At 41.5% G+C, this 20,200-nt stretch overlaps 3 protein-coding genes across 7 annotated transcripts; all 3 read right to left on the reverse strand.

Annotated features, from left to right (window-relative positions):
- Nucleotides 1–684: 684 nt before the first annotated feature.
- On the reverse strand, nucleotides 685–6,757 carry ubl3b (ubiquitin-like 3b). 2 transcript variants are annotated; one of them, XM_084685775.1, is made up of 6 exons: nucleotides 5,957–6,757; nucleotides 3,652–3,786; nucleotides 3,394–3,502; nucleotides 3,074–3,160; nucleotides 2,731–2,808; nucleotides 685–2,525 (listed from the first exon to the last, which is right to left on the reverse strand). In XM_084685775.1, the coding sequence occupies exons 2-6, from the start codon at nucleotides 3,697–3,699 to the stop codon at nucleotides 2,473–2,475; spliced, it is 375 nt and encodes a 124-aa protein (XP_084541901.1). In that variant the 5' UTR covers nucleotides 3,700–3,786; nucleotides 5,957–6,757; the 3' UTR covers nucleotides 685–2,472. The 2 variants fall into 2 exon arrangements, with proteins under 2 accessions (XP_084541901.1, XP_084541969.1); XM_084685843.1 differs by lacking the exon at nucleotides 3,652–3,786.
- A 231-nt stretch (nucleotides 6,758–6,988) lies between these two features.
- Nucleotides 6,989–15,951, reverse strand: slc7a3b (solute carrier family 7 member 3b). 2 transcript variants are annotated; one of them, XM_084685596.1, is made up of 13 exons: nucleotides 15,796–15,951; nucleotides 12,163–12,618; nucleotides 11,695–11,856; nucleotides 11,387–11,558; nucleotides 11,044–11,162; nucleotides 10,728–10,950; nucleotides 10,341–10,480; nucleotides 10,120–10,222; nucleotides 9,736–9,968; nucleotides 9,427–9,593; nucleotides 9,143–9,251; nucleotides 8,811–8,992; nucleotides 6,989–7,424 (listed from the first exon to the last, which is right to left on the reverse strand). In XM_084685596.1, exons 2-12 carry the CDS (start codon nucleotides 12,530–12,532, stop codon nucleotides 8,850–8,852), a joined length of 1,941 nt encoding a protein of 646 aa, XP_084541722.1. In that variant the 5' UTR covers nucleotides 12,533–12,618; nucleotides 15,796–15,951; the 3' UTR covers nucleotides 6,989–7,424; nucleotides 8,811–8,849. The 2 variants fall into 2 exon arrangements, with proteins under 2 accessions (XP_084541722.1, XP_084541791.1); XM_084685665.1 differs by lacking the exon at nucleotides 15,796–15,951 and adding an exon at nucleotides 13,842–13,911.
- A 483-nt stretch (nucleotides 15,952–16,434) lies between these two features.
- LOC146302478 (sorting nexin-12) lies at nucleotides 16,435–19,870 on the reverse strand. Of its 3 annotated transcripts, none has more exons than XM_084686191.1 (5): nucleotides 19,442–19,870; nucleotides 18,865–18,960; nucleotides 18,626–18,750; nucleotides 17,826–18,396; nucleotides 16,435–17,193 (listed from the first exon to the last, which is right to left on the reverse strand). In XM_084686191.1, the coding sequence occupies exons 1-4, from the start codon at nucleotides 19,604–19,606 to the stop codon at nucleotides 18,294–18,296; spliced, it is 489 nt and encodes a 162-aa protein (XP_084542317.1). In that variant the 5' UTR covers nucleotides 19,607–19,870; the 3' UTR covers nucleotides 16,435–17,193; nucleotides 17,826–18,293. The 3 variants fall into 3 exon arrangements, with proteins under 3 accessions (XP_084542317.1, XP_084542321.1, XP_084542249.1); XM_084686195.1 differs by having other exon boundaries at nucleotides 16,435–17,190; nucleotides 18,306–18,396; nucleotides 19,442–19,867; XM_084686123.1 differs by having other exon boundaries at nucleotides 18,306–18,396; nucleotides 19,442–19,852.
- Nucleotides 19,871–20,200: the final 330 nt, after the last annotated feature.

The following is a 20,200-nucleotide window of genomic DNA, read 5'->3' on the forward strand; positions in this document are numbered from 1 at the left end:
TGCTCCGCCAAGGTCAGTCACCTCTCCTCCATCATGATCTCTCTCTTCAGAGTGCCATCTACCATGAAAAAAGGAAAAAACAAAAGAGCAAAAGAGATGACAACAAAAGAGATGACAGAACAACAGAAGGACAAGAGTCCATGTATAAGAGAACCCGTGGTTTAATTGAAAACAATTTGGAAACACAGCAGCTGAATTTTTCAGTTCAGCTAGCGTCCGGTTGACGGTATTTTTCCTAATATTTACTGCCAATGTCAACTGGAAACCTGGAGCTCTAGCAGCTAAGCGTCATGACAGGAGACAAATGGGAGAAAATATACTGAAAAATATGTGCTCAACCAAAGGCTTAACTGTCTTTATAACTTTGATTTGAGCCAGAATTACAAATCTAAAATAAATAAATGTTTGTTATTTGTTGTTATTCAATATGTATTGATGATCAAAGTGCTCTGATTTTCTTTGAGACATGTCCAGATAGAGGCATTTAGACCAAAGCAGAAGATGACCTACCCCTACCAGGCTAGGATCAGAAGATGACCTACCCCTTCCAGGCTAGAATCAGAAGCAGCCCAGTGCAATGGAACCTCAGGCAAGGACCCAAATTAGAACATGAAGAACACTGCCATCTAGAGTTCAAACTTTAATATGTAAAAAAAAAAAACATTCAGAGCACACAAACTGGAATATTGTATTTAAAGATGTTTTATTAATTTATAATACAAGCTTTAAGTAGACCACATCGCATTTTAGTTTTTTTTTTTTACATTTATTCATATTCAGCTAAATTTCATAGCAGTGACGTTGGTTTACATAAACACTAACCAAAGGACACTCAAAAGGAAGGAATCAAAGAATCCAGACTGTTTCCATAGAAACCACCGCTGAACAGCCCTCCCACAACCTGTATCACACTCAGTTTTCACACGTACACCATCACACACACTCAGCTTTCACACGCGCAACAGATGTCCTAGAACACTGAAACTTCAGTGGTCTTCTAAAACACACACACATGTATTACTCATTCTTCTCTCTCAAACATAAAAGATTAATCTAAAAATAATATGCATTCCCATACATAATGTACACATGAACTAACCCCATTTTTAAACAAAATTATTCAGTTGACAGGAGTCAGTCAATAAAACTGAAGAAACAATACCAATACAAGATCAAACTCTACAAATTTCAATATTAATGATATTACTGAATTCCACGATCAAAGGCAAAAAAAAAGTTGACAGCATCCAAACAAAAAGGTGAACTACCACCACAGTTTCTCTTATCCTCCTATGATGGCCTTTCAGATCAATTCCTTCCAGGTCTCGAGCCCTGATGTCCACAAGGAGGCTCTGTACTTGCACAACTGATGTCCCTTGGGTCCTTCCCCTCTCACCCCACCTTTAACTGGCTCTTTGTGTTGGTTCCCTTACTCCTTATATTAGACAAGGAGTGGGGTCCCCAAAGAAGCGAGGAGTGTACACAGTCGAGTAAAATTCCACAGAATCAGAATTGCAAACCAAAACACACTTAAAAAGGTCACTCAAGACCGAATCCTCTGGTATTTTCCTTGTTTTCTTGCCAAGTAAAACAACATAGTATGGCCTTGCAGGAGTCCGTTAGATTTTGCTAGATCTTCTTAATCCTCAAGGTGATCAGCATCCTACTCACAAACACTCTCTTTCGATCTTACACGCACACACACGTAAATGTTGACACAGCTGCCCCTCTACAACTTTGAAGCATTGGTCCAAGTCCAGGAACAAACATGAGTGCACAAACACACCACACCACCTGTGCTGTGACAGATAAAGCAGCCCCCCCTCCTCTCCCCCATGAGTGTGAAGCATGTACGGTCTAGCTCAGATGAAGAGGGTGGCACTTCTACCAGTAATAGGATACACTTGAGTCATCTGAAAGATGGTTAAGGAGATGGCAAGATTAAGACCATACAAAAAAAGTACAAGACACACTTTCAAATAAACTACAGAGTTAAGAGACCCAATGGGAGCATCCATTTCATTATTTATTATGAGAAATATGATTTGCTATGGGAGTAGTAGCAAAAGCATAAGCCCCAGGTTGGATCAACACCCATCCTATGCCCATAATCAGAAGTATAGAGTCCCAGAGGCTGTTAGTCTGCAACCCAGCTTCACATGGGAGCATGTTATGTACACATTTCAAAACACGGTCTTAGGACACAAATAGAAAGGCAAAGTTTGGCAAATAGAGAAAAAAAGGTCAAAAAACTATAATTTTGATAAATTGGCACAAGAAAAAAAAAAAAATCCTAAGCCTCTGGTTGGGCAAGAGTGCAACAAACATGGGTGACAGTTCCCAACAGTCCTCAAAACAGTTCTCCTGTGATCATCCCAAATCCATGGTTGAAAGGCCAAAGATAGGCAGAGAGGGTGGAGGCATGTGGGGGACGTGAAAGGAGGAAAGGACTGGTTGGTTGTTTTCAATATTTTACAAGAGCAGACAGCAATTGCTCTCGGTGGTCTTCTCTCTGTTCCTCTGACCTGCACGAGCGACAGAAACTTGGTGAGACAACAGCAGTGAGGCCACAACAGTGAAGAGCAAATATCACATCACATGTCAAGCTCCACAGAGTCAGAACACTACTCTCTCTTTGCCAATGGCTCTGAAAGAGGAGTAAATGGACAGACACACAGGTGTAAATGGGTTGGCTGAAACTGAAGAAGAGAGGGAAAGAGGGAATCTCACCATGGGAGTTGGGCTCTGGCAGCGTCTCCCTGGCAACCAAGTGCATGACAGTTGTTCGGCCAGGGGGCAGCTTTAAAGCTTTGCATTAAAAAAAAAATTTTAAGCACACAAATGGATTATAAATCATTATCCTTCACAATACATATTCATGTTTTAATTCCTTAATTAAAGAGGATTATATGTGTCAATCATTCCAATCCTCATATTTTTTATTAATTCATACGACTGTTCTTAATTGCTCTATTTCATTTATTCTTCCAGAGGATATATCACATCTCTGTAGTTTACTGTTAGCTTGGCACACCTGTACAGGGCATGTGATTATGTGTGTGTGCAGTTGTACCTCCCAGGGTGACATTGCCATGCAGGAAGCGCCCCTGGAAGATGAGGCGCAGGATACTGGGGCTGCTCACCTGCTCCTCCTCCCATCCTGTCAGGAAGAACAATGATAGAGAGGGAAAGGAGAGAGGACAGAGAGGCGGAAGAAAAGAATAAAAACATTTCAGAGCAGGGACAGACAGATCTCTGAACTTCGATGTGTGAAAGTTGGTAGTGACATCAGAAACAGCATGAAAACAACAAATAACGCTCCAAAAAATGAATCACTCAATTCTGCATTACAACAAGTCAGTGCTGCCTTATACCAACTGTACAGAAGCTTACCCAAGGGCCAGTTATCAAAGACGTGCTTGGCGATGTCAGTGGCCGAGTCGTTGGGAGAGAAAGTGAAATCTTGTGTCTTACCACTCACCAAGATCAGACGAAGATTCACCTAGGAGAACAGAAACCAAAATCATAATCTGTAGACCACAGAAATGCGGCATAAATAATCCACAACGTTTCAGCCCACATTTCAGACTAGCATAACGATGTAAAGGAGCGTTCCGCCTAATCACATGGCATCCTTCCGTTTTATCTCACCCCAAATGACATGAGATGACCTTCAGAAACAGCAGCAGAAATGGGCATTCCTTCCTAATTAGATTTCTCCAGAGCGGATCTCAACCCTTTGACTGAAGCCGCTTCATTCAGACAGGGCTTGCAGGGAAGTGAGCCCTATAGTCAGATGGTCAGAGACAGCAGAGATAAGGGTGGTGCTGTGTGTATGTGTGTGGGGGGGAGAACACTAACCCCTCAGTTCCCCAGGGCTAGGGGCTCCACTCCGGGCTGTCGGCCTAATGCGATAACCCCAGGTGTCCCAGACAGCCCTGGGCCACGTTATTAAATTTACATGGCCAATGCGTAACCCTGGGGGGTAGCAGTGGTGTGTGGTGAGAGAGAGAGGGAGAGAGAGAGAGAGAGAGAGAGAGAGAGAGAGAGAGAGAGAGAGAGGGAGGGGGTCTTCCAGACAAGGGTTTTCCCTCGTTCCATCGTCATCCCCCCTCCTCGACAGCTAAGTGAGTGTGAAGCCCTTTTTTGACTAAGTGAACATTTGAACCAGTAGCCATAGTAATAGCACCTGAAGGGTGTCTCCTTGTGGCTTAAGACAATTTCTTCTTTGTTAGTCTTTCACAAAAATGCCAAGTAAAACTCACTTGTTTGCTTATATTGGGAATGTAAATGCACTTTTGCCTTTCTTGGATTTCAGTGGCACACTGGTTTAGATTACATCATCTATTTTCTGAGTGCAGTTTGGCTTAGAATAAATGCACTCGTTGAAAATTAAATGGAGAAAAAGGAGAAAAACTAAACAAGGAAAGGCAGTTGGTCCAGGCACTGCAGAGCCACGTCCATTAAGGCTGGCTACTCCTCACACAGCCCCACAGAATGGACTCCAAACACACGGATGAGATTGTAGGAGGTTTCATATTGGCCAAACAATCAAAAGTATTCCCCCGGGTTTAAAGTCAGAGGGAAAGGGTGACACCCAGCCTTACAAGGTCCGCAAACACAAGTCAGTGTCTGTCTTAGAAAATGAGGAACTCAAGCTCAGAAAGAGGTAGTGAGAATTGTGATTTCCTGTCAGATGTTATTAAGGGGAGGGGGCTGCATAATTGTGCAATTCCTAAACACACTCCACAATTACAGTAAAGACACATTTGGCTAACACAGCGCAGCTCAGGTCAGGACCTCCACGTGCTCTGAAGCATCACCAGCAGAGGCTGAACCCTCCTCCTCACTCCTGTTCCACATCTCACAATCAGTTCACGGACTGTGTCTCTGGCACTGCCACTGGCTTCCCTTGAATAATGTATCAAGTTGGATATCAGTCTCCCATCCAGTAATCTGAAAAACTGATTGGAAATATTAACTTTTCACCACTGCCAATACTTGATAGCTTTTTATAGGAGAACAGAGAGGAAATACATGGAATACAGTCCGTCTAAATCCACAAGCGGCCTATATGCTCATTTGAGCAGAAGCCTTCTATGATGCCAAACGGGGCATAGAGAACAAAGAGATTGAGCCATGAGCTGTGACTTCAGGACAGGGCCTCACAAACTGATCTGTTGACAAACAAATGGCCTCCCCTTCCCCAGCAAGCCCACCCCCACTGTTGAACTGGTTAACCTCCATGCAGGGTTACATACCCATGTCATCATTAACAAGCTTTACCCCCCGCCTGTCTCCATCATCCACCAACCCTCATCCCTTTCATCCTCAACCAAACAATGTAAATCTGCCCAGCTGCCCTTGGTAACATCGGGAATATCCTTACAGTCACAAATTCAGAGAACAACAAGCTCCACATTCATTCAGCTGGGAATATACAGTGGTAGTCTACCATCTATAAAACATAACAGAAATAGGCTCATAACCACAAACATGAAGATGAGAGGATGTCATCTGGGCATTTGTATGACAACTAAAACTGTATAACAAATTGTTCTTTAAACCTTTTTCTATTCCAATAATTGCGAACAGCTACACAGGCTATTGGTTATTAATGTAGTGTACAGTAAAAAACTGAAAGCCTATTAATGTTAAAGGAACTGGGAAACAAATATTCGTAGCAACTAAGAAGTAAGACTGCCATTTGATGATGTGAAACAGATCAGTTGGCTAGGGGCCTAACCTTGGGAGAAAAGTAGGGCAATCTTTAAATTGAGAATTGACAGATGGTGTAGCTCACAGAAACAGCAGCTATGATTCTGTTTGCGAGGGTGTTTACGTTAATCCCTTTGCAAGCCCCCACCCCAATGAACTCTCAGAAGAATAACATCACACTTTTGTACTTACAGTCACCGATCAGGGATCTTTGACTAGTTTCTCTGCGATCACTCACCATATCTAGGTCCCTTTGAGTGCTCATGGTTTCAAGCAGGGTCTTGACTTGCAGTAGGAAGTGATGTGCTCCGCTGGTAGAGACGGGGCCAAAGCCCTGGCACAAAGAGCGCTGTGTCTGAAACGTTCCACTACTCTCTCCCCCTTGCTTTCTCTGCTTTCCACAGCCTGGCACCGACTGAAGTCGTTTGTGCTAGGGCCCACATGTAAATTAGTCACTGAAAAAATCTAGCTAACGTTACAGAACACAGAATTTTGCGGTGAAGAGATGAATGACAGCTGTCTGTCAAAACAGATACCAAATCAGCTAACGTTAGCTGGATAGGTACTTAATGTTTTTTTGTACAAATTAGCTTAACGAGCTAACATTAGTTGGCTAACTAGCCAATACGACCTCTTGTCAGATGATTAAAGCAACCACGACAAACGACAACAACAGCAGAATAAAATCACAGAACAACCAGTAAAAAACACTGGGAAGATGACAATCCACTAAAACACACTAGCTAGCCAGTACCAAGCCAGTAGAGCTAGCTGAAGAAAAAAATCGGACTGCGGCAGAACGAGAAGCTACGCTACTACTAGCTAGCTAACTGATGGGAGCTACGAAAAGAACACCCGCTATCCTCGGCTAATTTCCATAAAAATCTTTAAATTCCATTTATCCGTCCAGTATCTCAGCAATACTATGAACTTCAGCATTAAATTTTTTTAAACCATTAATCTATAGAAGGGTTCTATTAGTAAGAAAACATCGACTATGCTGCTTGTCGAGCAAATAATAATGGCAGGGCATTTAATGACGCCGGAAATCAGCTGGTTGTAAACATAAGAAACGGAAGTTTTGCTCTTAAATTCCATTATGATGGAGAAATTGCAACTTGTGTGTTATAAAATAATTCAATATTTTTTCCAGGATAGTTTCTCAGCTAGTCTGTTTTAGTTGCGTTTTAAGACATTATAAATCTGTTAAAACGTTTCATTCTTTCGTTTGTTTGATTGAGGTATTGCGCTTAAACAATTACCAATGAACCATTTTCCATGGAAATTTATTGACAGTTAAAACATTTGCATTTTATACAGCAGCGTATCGGTCTCTCTATTGAAACAGTAATAGATTTTCATCAGTTAGTATACAATAAATGGAACCATATGTAACCATACTGCAAAAACATCTTAAGACCAGGATGCCTGTAAACATTTAGTAATAAGTTACAAAATACGCTATTAAGACGTTGCTTTAAATTGGAAACAAAAAGACAACACCACAACATATCACCTCTCAAATCACTTCATGTTCTAGAATATACAATATTTGCATAACAAAATTAGTATATCTCATATGCTGCAAGTAAAAAAAGCAACAACCTGTTCTCAGAGGTTGACCCGTGGTCGCACAGTTCCTTGTTTAGACCTGCCAGCTATTCGAGGCCTCTGCAAAACCGTTCAGTATCAAGAAGCTCCCAGACCTGAACAATTAAATACAACTAAAAATGCCATTGAAAGCACACTCAGAATACCAAGCAAAAATACAAAATGTCAGACGAAGATTAACCTTAACAATTAATAATCAATTGTACAATAGGAATTATATAACTCAAACAACAGAAAGGCACAGGATGGATACCACAAGAGAAGGTATACAGAAGAAATCTGATAAATCTGACCCCATCTACTTTACATCTAAACAATAATATACATTCCTGTCATCAGATCTATAAAGACTAAAGTATAAAGAGAGATGACCACAGAAAGGCAAAACTGTCATTTATAAGACAATTTGAAATATGAATAGTTATGTACAAAAATATACATATAATTCATCCATTATATTAGATAGCCTTGACCAAATGAAGAAAGTATACTTTCAAAGGCATAATATTGGGATGATAACCAGGATCAATTTAAGTTTATTTGATCCCATCTCATGCTCTCTGTAGTGTCAGTGTTGGACAAACATAAGCAGCCTTCATTACAGCGTCATTGTACCTTTATATAGAAATGTTTGTATTTGGTAGAGGTTTATATTATGGTGCAAAAATAAGTTAATTTAACAATCTCATTGAGACTTTTATGGCCGGCAGCAGCCCTTTCAGTAACTTTGAAATGCAGCATACATAAAATTGTATGTATCCAACAAAATAAACATGCATGTATCTTTATAAATATTTAATCATCTAATGATAAGAAAAATATTATCTTTTCAAAACGGTTAATTCCTCAATTTTAATTGTGCTCCCCTTGCGGGGAAAAAAGTCTATAATTTATGTTTCATTGTCAAAAATCAATTTAGTGCAGACTCAATTCTGTGTGGTCTGACCAGATTATCATATGCACTTTGTGTTGTCCTACGTTTTAAGCAAAATCTGAATGTGTAAGGAAAATGATTGACCCATTTCATTGACTAGAAGACAGAAAAATTGACCTGTTTAAGTGGTATCATGCACAGCAAAGTCAGAGGACAACTTTCATTTGTGAAAATGGCTAAATTTAGTTCAAGTTAAAGGCACTACAATAAGAAAAGGACTTGGGTGGAGGTCTGCACAACTTGAATGACATCATTATGGAGAGAAATGACTGTCAATGGTTAGATATGTAACAATTTGGCATGTTTGTTAATTTGTGTTGGTTAATAATATTAACAATACGTATAATAATTAACCTTAAAATCTATTACTGTACTACTGGTCCTTTTGATGTGCTTAACATTGTGATGCCCTTTCCATTCAACCACTCTTGACACATAACATGAATTACCCAATGAAAGGGACAGGTTAAAACACTGTCTTAGCGCAATACTTTTATCCCTAACTGATGAAATTGAGGATAACTTCATATATGTAAACCTAAAATACCATGATGGAGTACTGGAGTACTGCTAGTCCCTTCCTCTTCTAGGGCGTCATGCCCTCCACCTCACTGTCATCATCTGCAAGATAGATGGGACTCTTGGATCGGTGAACCGGCTCAAACTTTCCAGAGTTCTGACTTGCTTCTGAACTGTTCCTGATGCCATAACCAAAATATATGACGAAACCTAAAAAAAACGGATGGAATCAGGAAGGAGAAAGAGACGGTAAGTTTGTGAAATATGTGGACAACCCTTTCAGTTTCTAGTCACACAAATGTCAAGAAAACAAGTTTAATAGGTTTAAAAGTTAAGGAATAAATGCTTGATTTCACAAACCTATTGCCATCCACACTGCAAAGCGAATCCATGTAGTTCCATCCAGTTGCATCATGAGGTAGATATTGACAAAGATACTGACTAATGGCAATACTGGGAGTAGTGGTACCTGTACAATAGAGGAAAGGGTGGGGGGGGGTGGGGGGTGGAGTTAAAAGCTAAAATAAAACAAAAAACTAGTCCAGCAGGCAAAAGGGAAAACTGTCAGATACTGTGTGGAAGTTTCTGTTGAACTTGAGTAAACATGGAAAACGCAGGCTGGGTATTTGTATATGACACAGTACCTTGAAAGTAAGAGCCTCTCTGCTCTGAGGCTGTCTCCAGATGATAACCACACAAACGAGGGAGGAGAAAGAGAGCACTGCTGCAATTGTGACCCAAACGGGTCGGCCCTCCACAACCCGCTCCCCCCACACGGCCAGGACCACACACAGAACGGTGAACAGCACAGCTACACAGAGAGAATGGGATGGGAGGAAACCAATATTAGCAAATACTAATAATGTACTTTATCCCCAAATTGGAAATCGCAGTATTTACATAAAAATGTACTTGCTATACTCCTGCCCTGAAAGCAGAGGGAGGGGACTCACAGACGACAGCAGTCGTGAGATATACGATGAGGCCAGAGGTCTTGGTTGGGATGTCACAGCTGGGCAGCAGCAGCATCTTGTAGGTGAACCTCTCTCTCAGGGGCCGGGTCTCAAGGCCCTCGTTGCTGAATTCGTCCCCACTGTCTCCCTCAACCATGGCTGCCTTTTCAGGCCCTGCCAGGTCCACCAGCTTCTGGCTGGGGCCGCTGATACTCAGGCTGCCTGGCTGGTACCTGGGGATTTCAATACATGCATGAAAACCATAAACAGATATACTGGCACAGTGGCCAAACATGCACTCAGATCTCATTGTGTATTAGCAAATAAGATTATTGGTTTAATTGTAGATTATAAAACTGAAAGTAACATCAGAACTGTACCAACCTGAGAATAAGCACACATACAGCCACAAGTGTGTATGCCAGAAGAGTTCCTATGGACATCAGGTCCACCAGGGCAGCTAGGTCAAACAGGAACGCCATAAGGGCTAAACAGGAAACACATTTCATGACTTCAGGAACAGTACTTTGAAAAACCTCTGCTTTAATCTTGCAATGAGATCATCGAGCAAACTGGAGACAGAATGTCAGACGGAATAAACACACCCGCTACAATTCCTGACACAATGGTGGCCAGCAGAGGAGTCTTGGTCCTCACATTCATGCGTGACAGGAAGCGGAAGAGCAGGCCGTCCTCAGCCATGGCGTAGATCACACGGGGCATGGGGAACATGGAGCCCAGCAGACTGGAGACAGAACCACGACAAATACGCTCTTACAATCTTATTTAGAAAAGTAATGAATTGTATGCTTATTGGAAAAACATCACTTTGGCACGAGGAGATACTAAATTCAGAATTGCGAGAGGGCTCTCGGGAGAGAGTTCAAAATTCAAAATGTTTACGCTGAAAAGTTCAGTCTTTGACACAAGGATGGAAAATTAAAAACATTTGCATATGGACACAAGCTGCTTTTGGAAGGCATCAAGCTCACCTCGTGGACAGTGCACAGAGGGAGCCCACAGCCACAATGTAGCGGGCAGGGTCCCAGTGTATGTAGCTGAATGCCTCCGGCAGGGGGCTCTGGGTGTTCAGCAGGTAGTATGGCATCATCAGGGTGAGGGCCGCAGACACGCCAAAGTACGCAAAGAAGCAAATGAGCAGAGAGGCCACTATACCGATGGGGATGGAACGCATGGGGTTCTTTGCCTCCTCACCTGTGGGGAAAAAAAGGTTGTCAGGTTTTGATTCCTACAGCAAAACCACAGACTAGTACACAACAGTGTCGAGGTAGAGAGGAAACAACCTACTTGTTGTGGCTATGCAGTCGAAACCCACAAAGGCGTAGAAACAGGTGGCAGCACCAGAGAGGATTCCGCTGAAGCCGAACGGTGCAAACCCCCCGGTGCCAAACTGCCGCTGGATGCGCCTAGACAAGGAGAGTAACAAGGACTTGGTTAATGCCAAAGTCAACAACTGAGGTATGTTTCCCTTGAAGTCAAACCTCTTAAAACCCTCTGATCTATTTTCGGTAAACAATCAAGTCCCCCTCCACCCTACCCAATCAACTATTGTCTTGGGTTATTTTCAGACAAAAATAATATCCGTGTCAAAACAATGAACATCTCAGCAAGCCATCTGGCATTGACTTACTCAGGATCACTGATATTGGTGGAGTTGATGAAGTCCTCTTGTGTAAGGTTCCAGTTGGCCCGGTCTCCCTTCACCAGGCCCGAGATGATGACGAAGCCGAGCACCACCAGGTTGATCCCTGTGAAGATCTTGTTCACAAGAGCAGACTCACTCACGCCAAACGCCAGCAGGCCTGTGTGGGTGTCAGCGTTAAAAAGCAGTCAGGACACAATCCATCTACATTGCTCCAAACACTTGGTGAACCATTCTCCTAGTTGAAGGGACATATTACGTAGCCCACTCTTACAATGGGGTCATGAGACACTCACCAGTGAGCGACAACACCAGCAGGAGAGCAAAGAGGTCTGGGTAGTCTGCAAGGACCTTCCCAGGAACATTCATGGACATAAACTCTTTAAAGAACTTTGAGATGGCCTGCCCCACCAGGTTATCAAAGGTCGAGCTCCAAGCTCGCGCCACACTTGCTGTGCCTGGGGAAGTGAAGAAGAACGTTAGGAAAAGCAGAAGAGGAATTAAACATTTGAGAGAGAAAATGTGAACCACTCTTGTTCACTCTGTCCTGAAGGACTCTTAGAGGCTATCCATCTGAAGGGATATTCATCTGCATATTCGTTCATCTTCAGTGCATGCAGACTCAGCCATCCAGTTAATTGCTAAATCACAGAATGTCAAGTTTTCACTTGTCCACAGAATAAGATTCAGTGTAGTTGCATACGGATGTATTTATCATGAATACATGTTTTCCACTTTCGTCTTATCATCCATCTATAACCCACCTATGACATAGGACAGGATGAGGTTCCAGCCAGTGATGAAGGCCCAGACCTCACCGACTGTCACATAGCTGTACATGTAGGCAGAACCCGTTTTGGGGACTCTGGCCCCAAACTCAGCATAGCACAAGCCAGCCAGGACTGAGGAGAGCGCAGCGATGAGAAAACAGAGCACAATGGCGGGTCCGGCCTTTTCCCGGGCCACCTCCCCCGCCAGGACGTAGACGCCAGCGCCCAGCGTGGCACCAACCCCCAGGGCTATCAGGTCTAGTGTTGTCAGGCAGCGGGCGAAGCGGGTCTCCTCCTGGCTGCAGTCCAGCTCCCGGCGGCGGAGCAGCATCTTCCCAAAGGAAACCAGTTTCTTCTGAAGCATGTTGTCACAGGACAGGAACCAGCACTGATCCAGGAATGGGAATACAGACTGGGAGGAGGGTGGGTGTAGACTGCTCTGAACTACAGCTGTAAATAAGAATGACAAAGAACATTATTTAGGTTAACGGGGTGTGGGAATGGGGATCATAAATGGATGGCAAATCATGGTGTGACACATTTGATCTTCATTCATTGTATACTTCCTGGGATTGTAAGAAAATATGTTTCCTGACACCTTCTGAAGATATTAAGTGATGATAAAAGTGGGTTATATAACACCATGCCCACAGTCTGAATAAGTTTGCATGAGGTACTAAATAAAAAAGGCAAAAATAGGGTTTACTCAAATCACATATGAAACAATCCTGATGATTTGGCAAGAAAAGACAGAAATGTCACAACCTATTGTACTCTGAGCAACAGAACATGTTGCATCAGAAAGTTGATTTCACCAGGTAAGGTTAAATTTATTGCAAAACTGTAAAGATACAAAATTTAAAACTTGTCAATAAAAGGTAGGAAGCCTACTTAACACCCTTGAACTCAATAATATCACACTTAAAATATTCACTTTTCTGCTCCACACCAACACACAACCCCAAACGCCTGTAGCACTTAATGACGCAACATCAAAGCAAGGTGTGGCAATCCATACAAGGTCTCTGACACAAACAATCAAAAGTCCTAAATCATGTTAGTCAGAGGAGTGTGCTCTGTAGACCGTGCCAAGGACAGGCACAACGTCACAGTCATATGCCAACGTCAAGCACAGCTTTCTGTGTATCTCAAGCTGCTTAAAGAAGTTTGGCCGGACTCCAGGTGATTTATAGACGGAGTCGGCTCAAACCCAACCACTGGCTGGTAGCCCTAATAGAATGAAAGCATGTGGAAGGACTGACCAGTACAGACCCTTCGTCTGAAAAACTGGCAAACTTAGAGGCAGGCCTTTCACAAGTAGCCAAAAAAAGCTAGACAAAAAGGGTTTGGGGCAGAAATAGGAGAAATAAATTAGAAGAGGGAGAAAGGGAATGAATGCATAGTTGGTGAAAAGGAATGGAAAACTCTGATGAAAGGACTGACTTGACACAGCAGACTGATTAAATTTTTAGCAAGTAGACAGATGATCCCCATACAAAGCTGTGCTAGAAGAATATAAATGACCAATCTAAATATACAAAAACAATTCTGCTACTATCCAACTGAACGTAGACTATAACCATAGAATAATGAAAAGGGACATCAAATGTCTACTAACAAGAGGTTGAAGGTTTTTTTTCCTCACAGTTAAGCTAGTTAACACACGTACTTACTTGAGAAGCAATGCAAGTTTAATGAGGCTCAGTCTGGGGCACACCTCATCAGGAGTCAATGCTTTTTAACTGACAGAAGACAACACCCACTCAACATAGCCAATAGCACAAAATATATTTGACGCAGTCCAACTCCAAATGCTTTCAGGTGTGTGCTCTTTCACAATCCCTACTTTGGTATGTACTTAGCTAGAGCAGATACACACATTGGCTTGTTATGCTGCACTGCACACACAATAAATCCTTGCATAACCACAGGGAATAAGCTTCAAACTGCTAGCCCCCTAATCCACTTCCTTGTAGTTCCTTACTTGTTATTTGATAAAAGAAAAGAAAAACAAAGTATGATGTAGTCATGACTTCTACATATACATGTTTTAACTAGGACAGCATACTAACCAGGAAAAGATAACTGGAGTATCAAGACTGGCCTGCATCAAGCACAACCTTAAAATTGAATAACGATCCACAATGTGTGTTGCTTGGAAGTGGGGTGGCCTTCAACACAAAATCAACAATATTTACATGTAATATTACACAATCAATGTTTTGGAAGATTACCCTGTTAAATGTCTTACACACTACTGCAACCTTTCCACACTAGACAGATCCCACAGTATCCAGTTACATTTCTGGATAACTTAACAGCCTACATTTGTTGTTTATCAACTATTTTTGTTGTTGTACAACTCCAAAGACCCTGATTTTATATGGGAGGCACAGTCTGATATACAGACAATGGACTTACACTACACCGTTTTGGCACAGATAAGAGCTGGCATAGCAAATAGACAGGTACCAGACTCAATTCAGAAAACCTTGCCCCTGTCATGAAAACCATTATATCCCTTTTGAAACAGAGTACCGCTTTCAGAAAAATAAATAAGACGGTGTAGAATGTTCAATTTCAGGGCCCTGGAATGTATTCTAGAATGTGCATCTCCATGACAAACCATCTTCAGTTCTGAATTACCAAGATGATGAACACTGCATATGCTATTCATCGGTGTCCTGCCACCAAAGGGCAACCTAATTATGGGCCGTCTGGACAATCACAGACCACAAACAATCACATAATTCAGCAGCTTCTTCCGATTCACTGAAATTATTACTGTAAAAAGACTGGCCATAGGTGAAGACTCTCTTACTGCATCTTTATAATCATCACACTGAGCGGCTGTTACATCTTTACCTTGACCCCACACGCAGTAATGTAGCTACATCTGCTCAGTCAAGCAACGTCTTCTTGGCGTGCCCTTCAGAGGTAGAACTGGTCATATTAGTTTAATTATGACGCTAAATTATACGTTTGTATAAATATTTTAGATGCCAAGAATCAGGAGTAGCCACTTAGAATTCGATGAACTGACACTGGTTACAGTCTACTAGGAAGTATTAAGAACAAAAATCTAACTTAATTCTAGCTCCATATAGGCATTTATTTCGCTAGCTTGAAAGCAGCATTACACTTCAGTACAACCCCACTAGCGGCCAACCTTAGCAGTAGTTTTAACTAGTAGCTAACTGTAACTCTATCTTCTGCCACATATCCACGGAAGTTCCTAACAAGGGCAAAAACCAAACAGGTTGTGGGTCTCAAGTATTAGTAGCAAAGAAAGAGGAAGTAGCTAGCAATATTTGCTGTTGCGCGCGTCCGTAGCTAGCTAATTAGTTGGCTTCAAAATGATCAATGGGGCATCCATAGGTAATGAAAACAAGACGCGTTGATGTGATACAACTATCCCAGCAGTACCACTGTGGCAAATATGACAAAAAATGAAGACACAATCAAATGAAAGTATTGTGTCTAGCTACTGTAGTTAACTTCATAAATGTGACTCTGAAAAGGTTAGCGTGCTAGCAATAGTGGTGAAACAACAAACGCCTAACACCAGCTACATCTAAAAAGCGATCTTGAGATGAAAGACCGATGAAAGAACGATGTACAACATACCCGATGTCGATTAATAGGATTTTCGGTGATGGACGCCTACGATGGTGTGCAGTCTAGACTAAAACGTGTTTCAGCGTATTCAGTAAACAGCTATCCCTCAGACATACACAACGGGGGAAAGCTACAACTCACGACAATGAACACATGCAGAATGTAAAGCTTACAACCAGCGTGGTTTGATTGGCTTACTGTGTTCCATCCCGCCCCTCTCAAATGTCGTTGCTACATTCCAATGACGATTGACAAGAAACATAATTCACTTATTCTGAATAAAATGTTCGATACTTTATTTAGAAATGCCACAAAATAATGCGATGTCTTGCCAATGCTAGCGATAATTATACTGGAATAGGTAAAACATCAAATCTGGGATATTTTATGAGCAGTTGCGTTGGGACCGGAACAACCATTTTTGGCAAACCTCAAGGGCGTGGGAGGTGGGCACCGACGTCATTGGAATGTTGGGTACTACCCTGAGGAAAAGGGTGTCCACATGTATTACTTGTTTTTCTTTTATTGTGTAGTGACAATTTATTTTTCATAGGCTTTTAAATTTTCAAATCTGCCGAACTGCTTCATAAAATAAAACCTGTGTCCTTGTGAATAATTAGTGTAGAGCAATGATGAGGAGACAACCAGTTCCCTTGGATCCACAATGATTTAATAAACTGAACATTACTTTATCAATCAATGTATAAAAATGGTGAATTTTCAGCAGCAGATATGTATTTGAAAAGTGATCAAATACACGTGAAAATATTGTAGAACCCCCCCCACCCCCCAACCAAAATAGTGTCGCTTAATCAGTCATAGACTAGGCAGGGGGTCAGGAAGACGTCACAATCACGGGGCAGCAGAGAAACGACTGTCTTTGGTGCTTTCTGGTGAAATGCATGGCTGAAGAAGAGTCAATGGATGCACCTGAGGACCACCACATACCTTCTGAGAAACTTAAGACAACTCGTTTGTGTAGAAGCAAACTTTGTCTATTGTAGCAAGTGTCGATAGAGAGCAGTTTCAACACATTTTAGAAAGAGTTGAAGAGTAGCAACACGAGGTTTGTATGTCAGTGTAAAAAAAGACACTATGACATGTACAGTGAGCACAGGTTTCAGTTAAAGTCTGCATGCAAAAATCCCCCTTGATTGACAATGTATTCACATTCCAGGCTACTGACCTAAGCTCTACACTCGATGAATATATTGCGGCAATTTCTTGGTTGATAGATAAGAACAAGATATGTATATATTTACACAGTATTTACAGAGTTCAGACATATGCAGGCATTGAAGGAGAAGATGGTCACCTGCACCACAGGTTTTTGTAATTTAGTCAAACAGCCAGGGCTGGGTTGGAGGCTGGGCTGCATGCACCTCATCACTTTCATCACTGGCACTGCTTTAAAAACAAAAACAAATGTAACACATGTAATTCACAGCCCAACATTGACATGTGCATACTTCAATTTTTGCTTCAAATTTACTCAATATATTTAAACTGAGGTACCTACACTGCAATAAACCAACATTTACATTTCTTACACAATTTCAGATGGGCTGATGAGTAACAAACCATCACAGTGTTGATGCACAGAGGTATTTTAACTATACTGGTATAGTATAACCGCATCAGCATAATGCATGCCGTCTGAATATCATAATGACTCATGGGTCCCAGTCCTCTAGTTTGCCTTTGTGACCAGTTGTGGACAAGAGATTAAAAAAATAGCACAAGGATAACTTTAACTAATACGCAGTGATGATCACCCATGCATGCCACACATACCAGAAGAACAATGAAGTGAAGTGAAATGCTGTTAAGTATCACTACAAGGTGTTCATTGACATCCTAGCTGAACAGCAATGAAGTAAAGCTGATACATCTCTGGAGACAATATAATTGAACACAACATTGTTAACCCCTGTCCCGCCTGTATACAATATTTGTTCACTATACAATGAACCATGCATTTGCATGTCAAAATATATAACTATGGTATTAAATTGAATAATAAGCATAACAAAACTTACTTTATTCACACCTAAAAAAAAGGGGGGGGGTGACATTGTAAGACAAAAAAAAACCTGTGATAAAGAACAGATTCTACACATCTCCTTTCCACTGCTAAATCATATTAAATAATTTAAGCGGATGGTCTGCCCTGCCCCCTGCTACATGTTGTACTTGTATATCTTGCATATAACATTCCAATACACGAGACACCAAACACACAACACACACACACATTTGTTGAGAAAAGAGCATTATGTGCATTTGATGTTATGCATAATAATTTTTTCCACATGGTTCTGAGTAAAATGTATAACATTTTGAAACTGATGTTAACCATGTTTGTATACATTATGAATATTTAAATTATTTAGTGTAAAAATAAATGCTTTCTGTTTGCAGAGAATGTATTAAAATAGGTTTATAGAAGCCACTGCCTTTCTGACACTTTAGAATCTCCCACCAAACCAGCGTCCCACCCAACCCTCCTACTGGCGTACTTTTCCAGGAATGTAGTTCCGGTCAATGGACTCATCCTGCAGGAACATGTGGAGACAGCGTTCATTCTGGGCCAGGGGATGGCCTGCGATTCTGGTGAGAAATTATGAGATGCAGGAATAGCATGTATCATTAGCAAGCATGTGTCATCTGAGTATGATGTAAGCAGAGTATCATCAACCCAATGGTGTTGAAGCAAGACTTGAGGTGAAGTGCTTTTAGATGGTGAGAAGTTTGGGAAAGAAATCCTAAGACATTTCCCAGCTCCTCACTTAGTTTATGCTCATTTGCGAACCACAGAACACACGGTAACTGTACAAACCTGTTGATAAACTGCTCCAGGCCTATTCTCCGCTCCTCAATGAAACCCTCTTCAAAGATACCCTCGTCTCCTCGGAAGGGCAACTGTCTCTTCAGAGCTTTCCCAGGCAGAGGGGGTACAACAATCTATAGATAGCACAAAACTCGAGGCTCTGTAACAATATGCCTTCATTGCATGTCATAATTGAGGCCAACACTGCTAGACTTTTTTTATCATCATGATTTTGCATGATCACCTACCTTACTATCTCGTTCCAGCTCATTTTTCAGCCACTCAAAATCGCTGTATCTTCTCCGTACACATGAATCCTTCAATTTAAAGATCGGTAGGTTTGTCTGTGGGGTAAAAAAAATCGAGTTAGCATAAACTCAATAAAATGATGATGCAGACATGGGCGTAGGACACAATTTAGCTTTGTGATTCATGTGGTGACCACATCATCTCTAGTAGTTGTGATAAATATTTTTGTATTTTCAAGCAATAATGCAAATAAGACACATTGCTGAAAAAGGGATGAATTCGAATACATCATATTGGAAGACATACACCCAACCTTCTAGAATTGTAGTGGGTTGCCTGCTATCTCACATTAGCAGACCTATAGATTTCGTTGCCTACCAAAGCACCTCTATGACAATAACATAGCATACGGTACCATTTATTCAGTAGACAAAAGTGAGAAAAGCTATGCGGAAACGAGTGAGGACTGTCTAGACTTTACCTAAAAACCCCTCCCAACCACGGACCTCCCAACCCCAGTTCCAGTTGCAAGGCCTTGTCACACTCGTAGTGCTATTCCATCACGCTAACACTCACCCTCATTCGCACTTGGTATGTTGTGAATCGGTTCCGGCCAACCCCGACAGTTTGTGGGTCATAAACATCAATTTCGAGAAAATTGCTCGGGGGACCATAAGCATCTGTAAGATCCTGAGGTTTGGAGTTTAATCGGCGAGTATCTGCTACCGTAGGGTCGGACATTTTCGGTTTCAGTTGACGCTAATCTCTAAACGATTGCACTCGGGAAGCGTCCTCCTTCTTCAGCCAATCGAAGCAGAGTATATTAAGATCCCACCCACTCGAAGAAACAGAGCGTACTTCTTTCATTGTGGCAAAACAAGTGTGCATTGTCCAGTTAGATTGGCCTACTTGAAACAAAACATTAGAATAAAGTTGTGTGTGTAGTTATGATTACTTGATCTTATTGATACTTAAAATGAACAAAGTATTTAATATTTGAGTGTTAGTATCGCAGTACAATATCTTTTAGATTTAGGGTTAAACTGACATGTGGAAAATGTCCTATGGTGGATGATGAAAAAGTTATATGCTTTATACAAATAGAATTACAGGTGTCATTAATCTAGTTTATTAGACGAGTCTTATCTACCACAGAATGTCCAGTCTGTCATTTGTGACATCCACTTTCTTTTTCTCCGACAGGCAAAAAGACTCATTAATTGCATTGGACTTCCACCAGCAAGGGAACGGAAATGTGTAGCTTTGTACACTTAGGACACTATTACATAATCATAATGCAGATTATCACCTAAGCACTGTAAATCTTGCCTGAGT

This window comes from Hypomesus nipponensis, chromosome 1, assembly GCF_054491055.1.
Source record: "Hypomesus nipponensis isolate SF chromosome 1, ASM5449105v1, whole genome shotgun sequence".
NCBI classification, from domain to species: Eukaryota; Metazoa; Chordata; class Actinopteri; order Osmeriformes; family Osmeridae; genus Hypomesus; species Hypomesus nipponensis.

Excerpts from the sequence above, each read along its gene's own strand:
- ubl3b (XM_084685775.1), bottom strand. The coding sequence starts at position 3,699 with ATGCCCATTTCTGCTGCTGTTTCTGAAGGTCATCTCATGTCATTTGGG. Across the intron at positions 3,161-3,393 it reads CTTTGATAACTGGCCCTTGG|GATGGGAGGAGGAGCAGGTG; the intron begins GTAAGCTTCTGT and ends TCTTCCTGACAG. Across the intron at positions 2,809-3,073 it reads TGGCAATGTCACCCTGGGAG|CTTTAAAGCTGCCCCCTGGC; the intron begins GTACAACTGCAC and ends TTTAATGCAAAG.
- slc7a3b (XM_084685596.1), bottom strand. The coding sequence starts at position 12,532 with ATGCTTCAGAAGAAACTGGTTTCCTTTGGGAAGATGCTGCTCCGCCGC. Across the intron at positions 9,969-10,119 it reads GTATGTGTGCTTATTCTCAG|GTACCAGCCAGGCAGCCTGA; the intron begins GTTGGTACAGTT and ends TGAAATCCCCAG. Across the intron at positions 8,993-9,142 it reads TGCAGTGTGGATGGCAATAG|GTTTCGTCATATATTTTGGT; the intron begins GTTTGTGAAATC and ends CGTTTTTTTTAG.
- LOC146302478 (XM_084686191.1), bottom strand. The coding sequence starts at position 19,606 with ATGTCCGACCCTACGGTAGCAGATACTCGCCGATTAAACTCCAAACCT. Across the intron at positions 18,751-18,864 it reads AGCTGGAACGAGATAGTAAG|ATTGTTGTACCCCCTCTGCC; the intron begins GTAGGTGATCAT and ends TGCTATCTATAG. Across the intron at positions 18,397-18,625 it reads CTGGAGCAGTTTATCAACAG|AATCGCAGGCCATCCCCTGG; the intron begins GTTTGTACAGTT and ends ATTTCTCACCAG.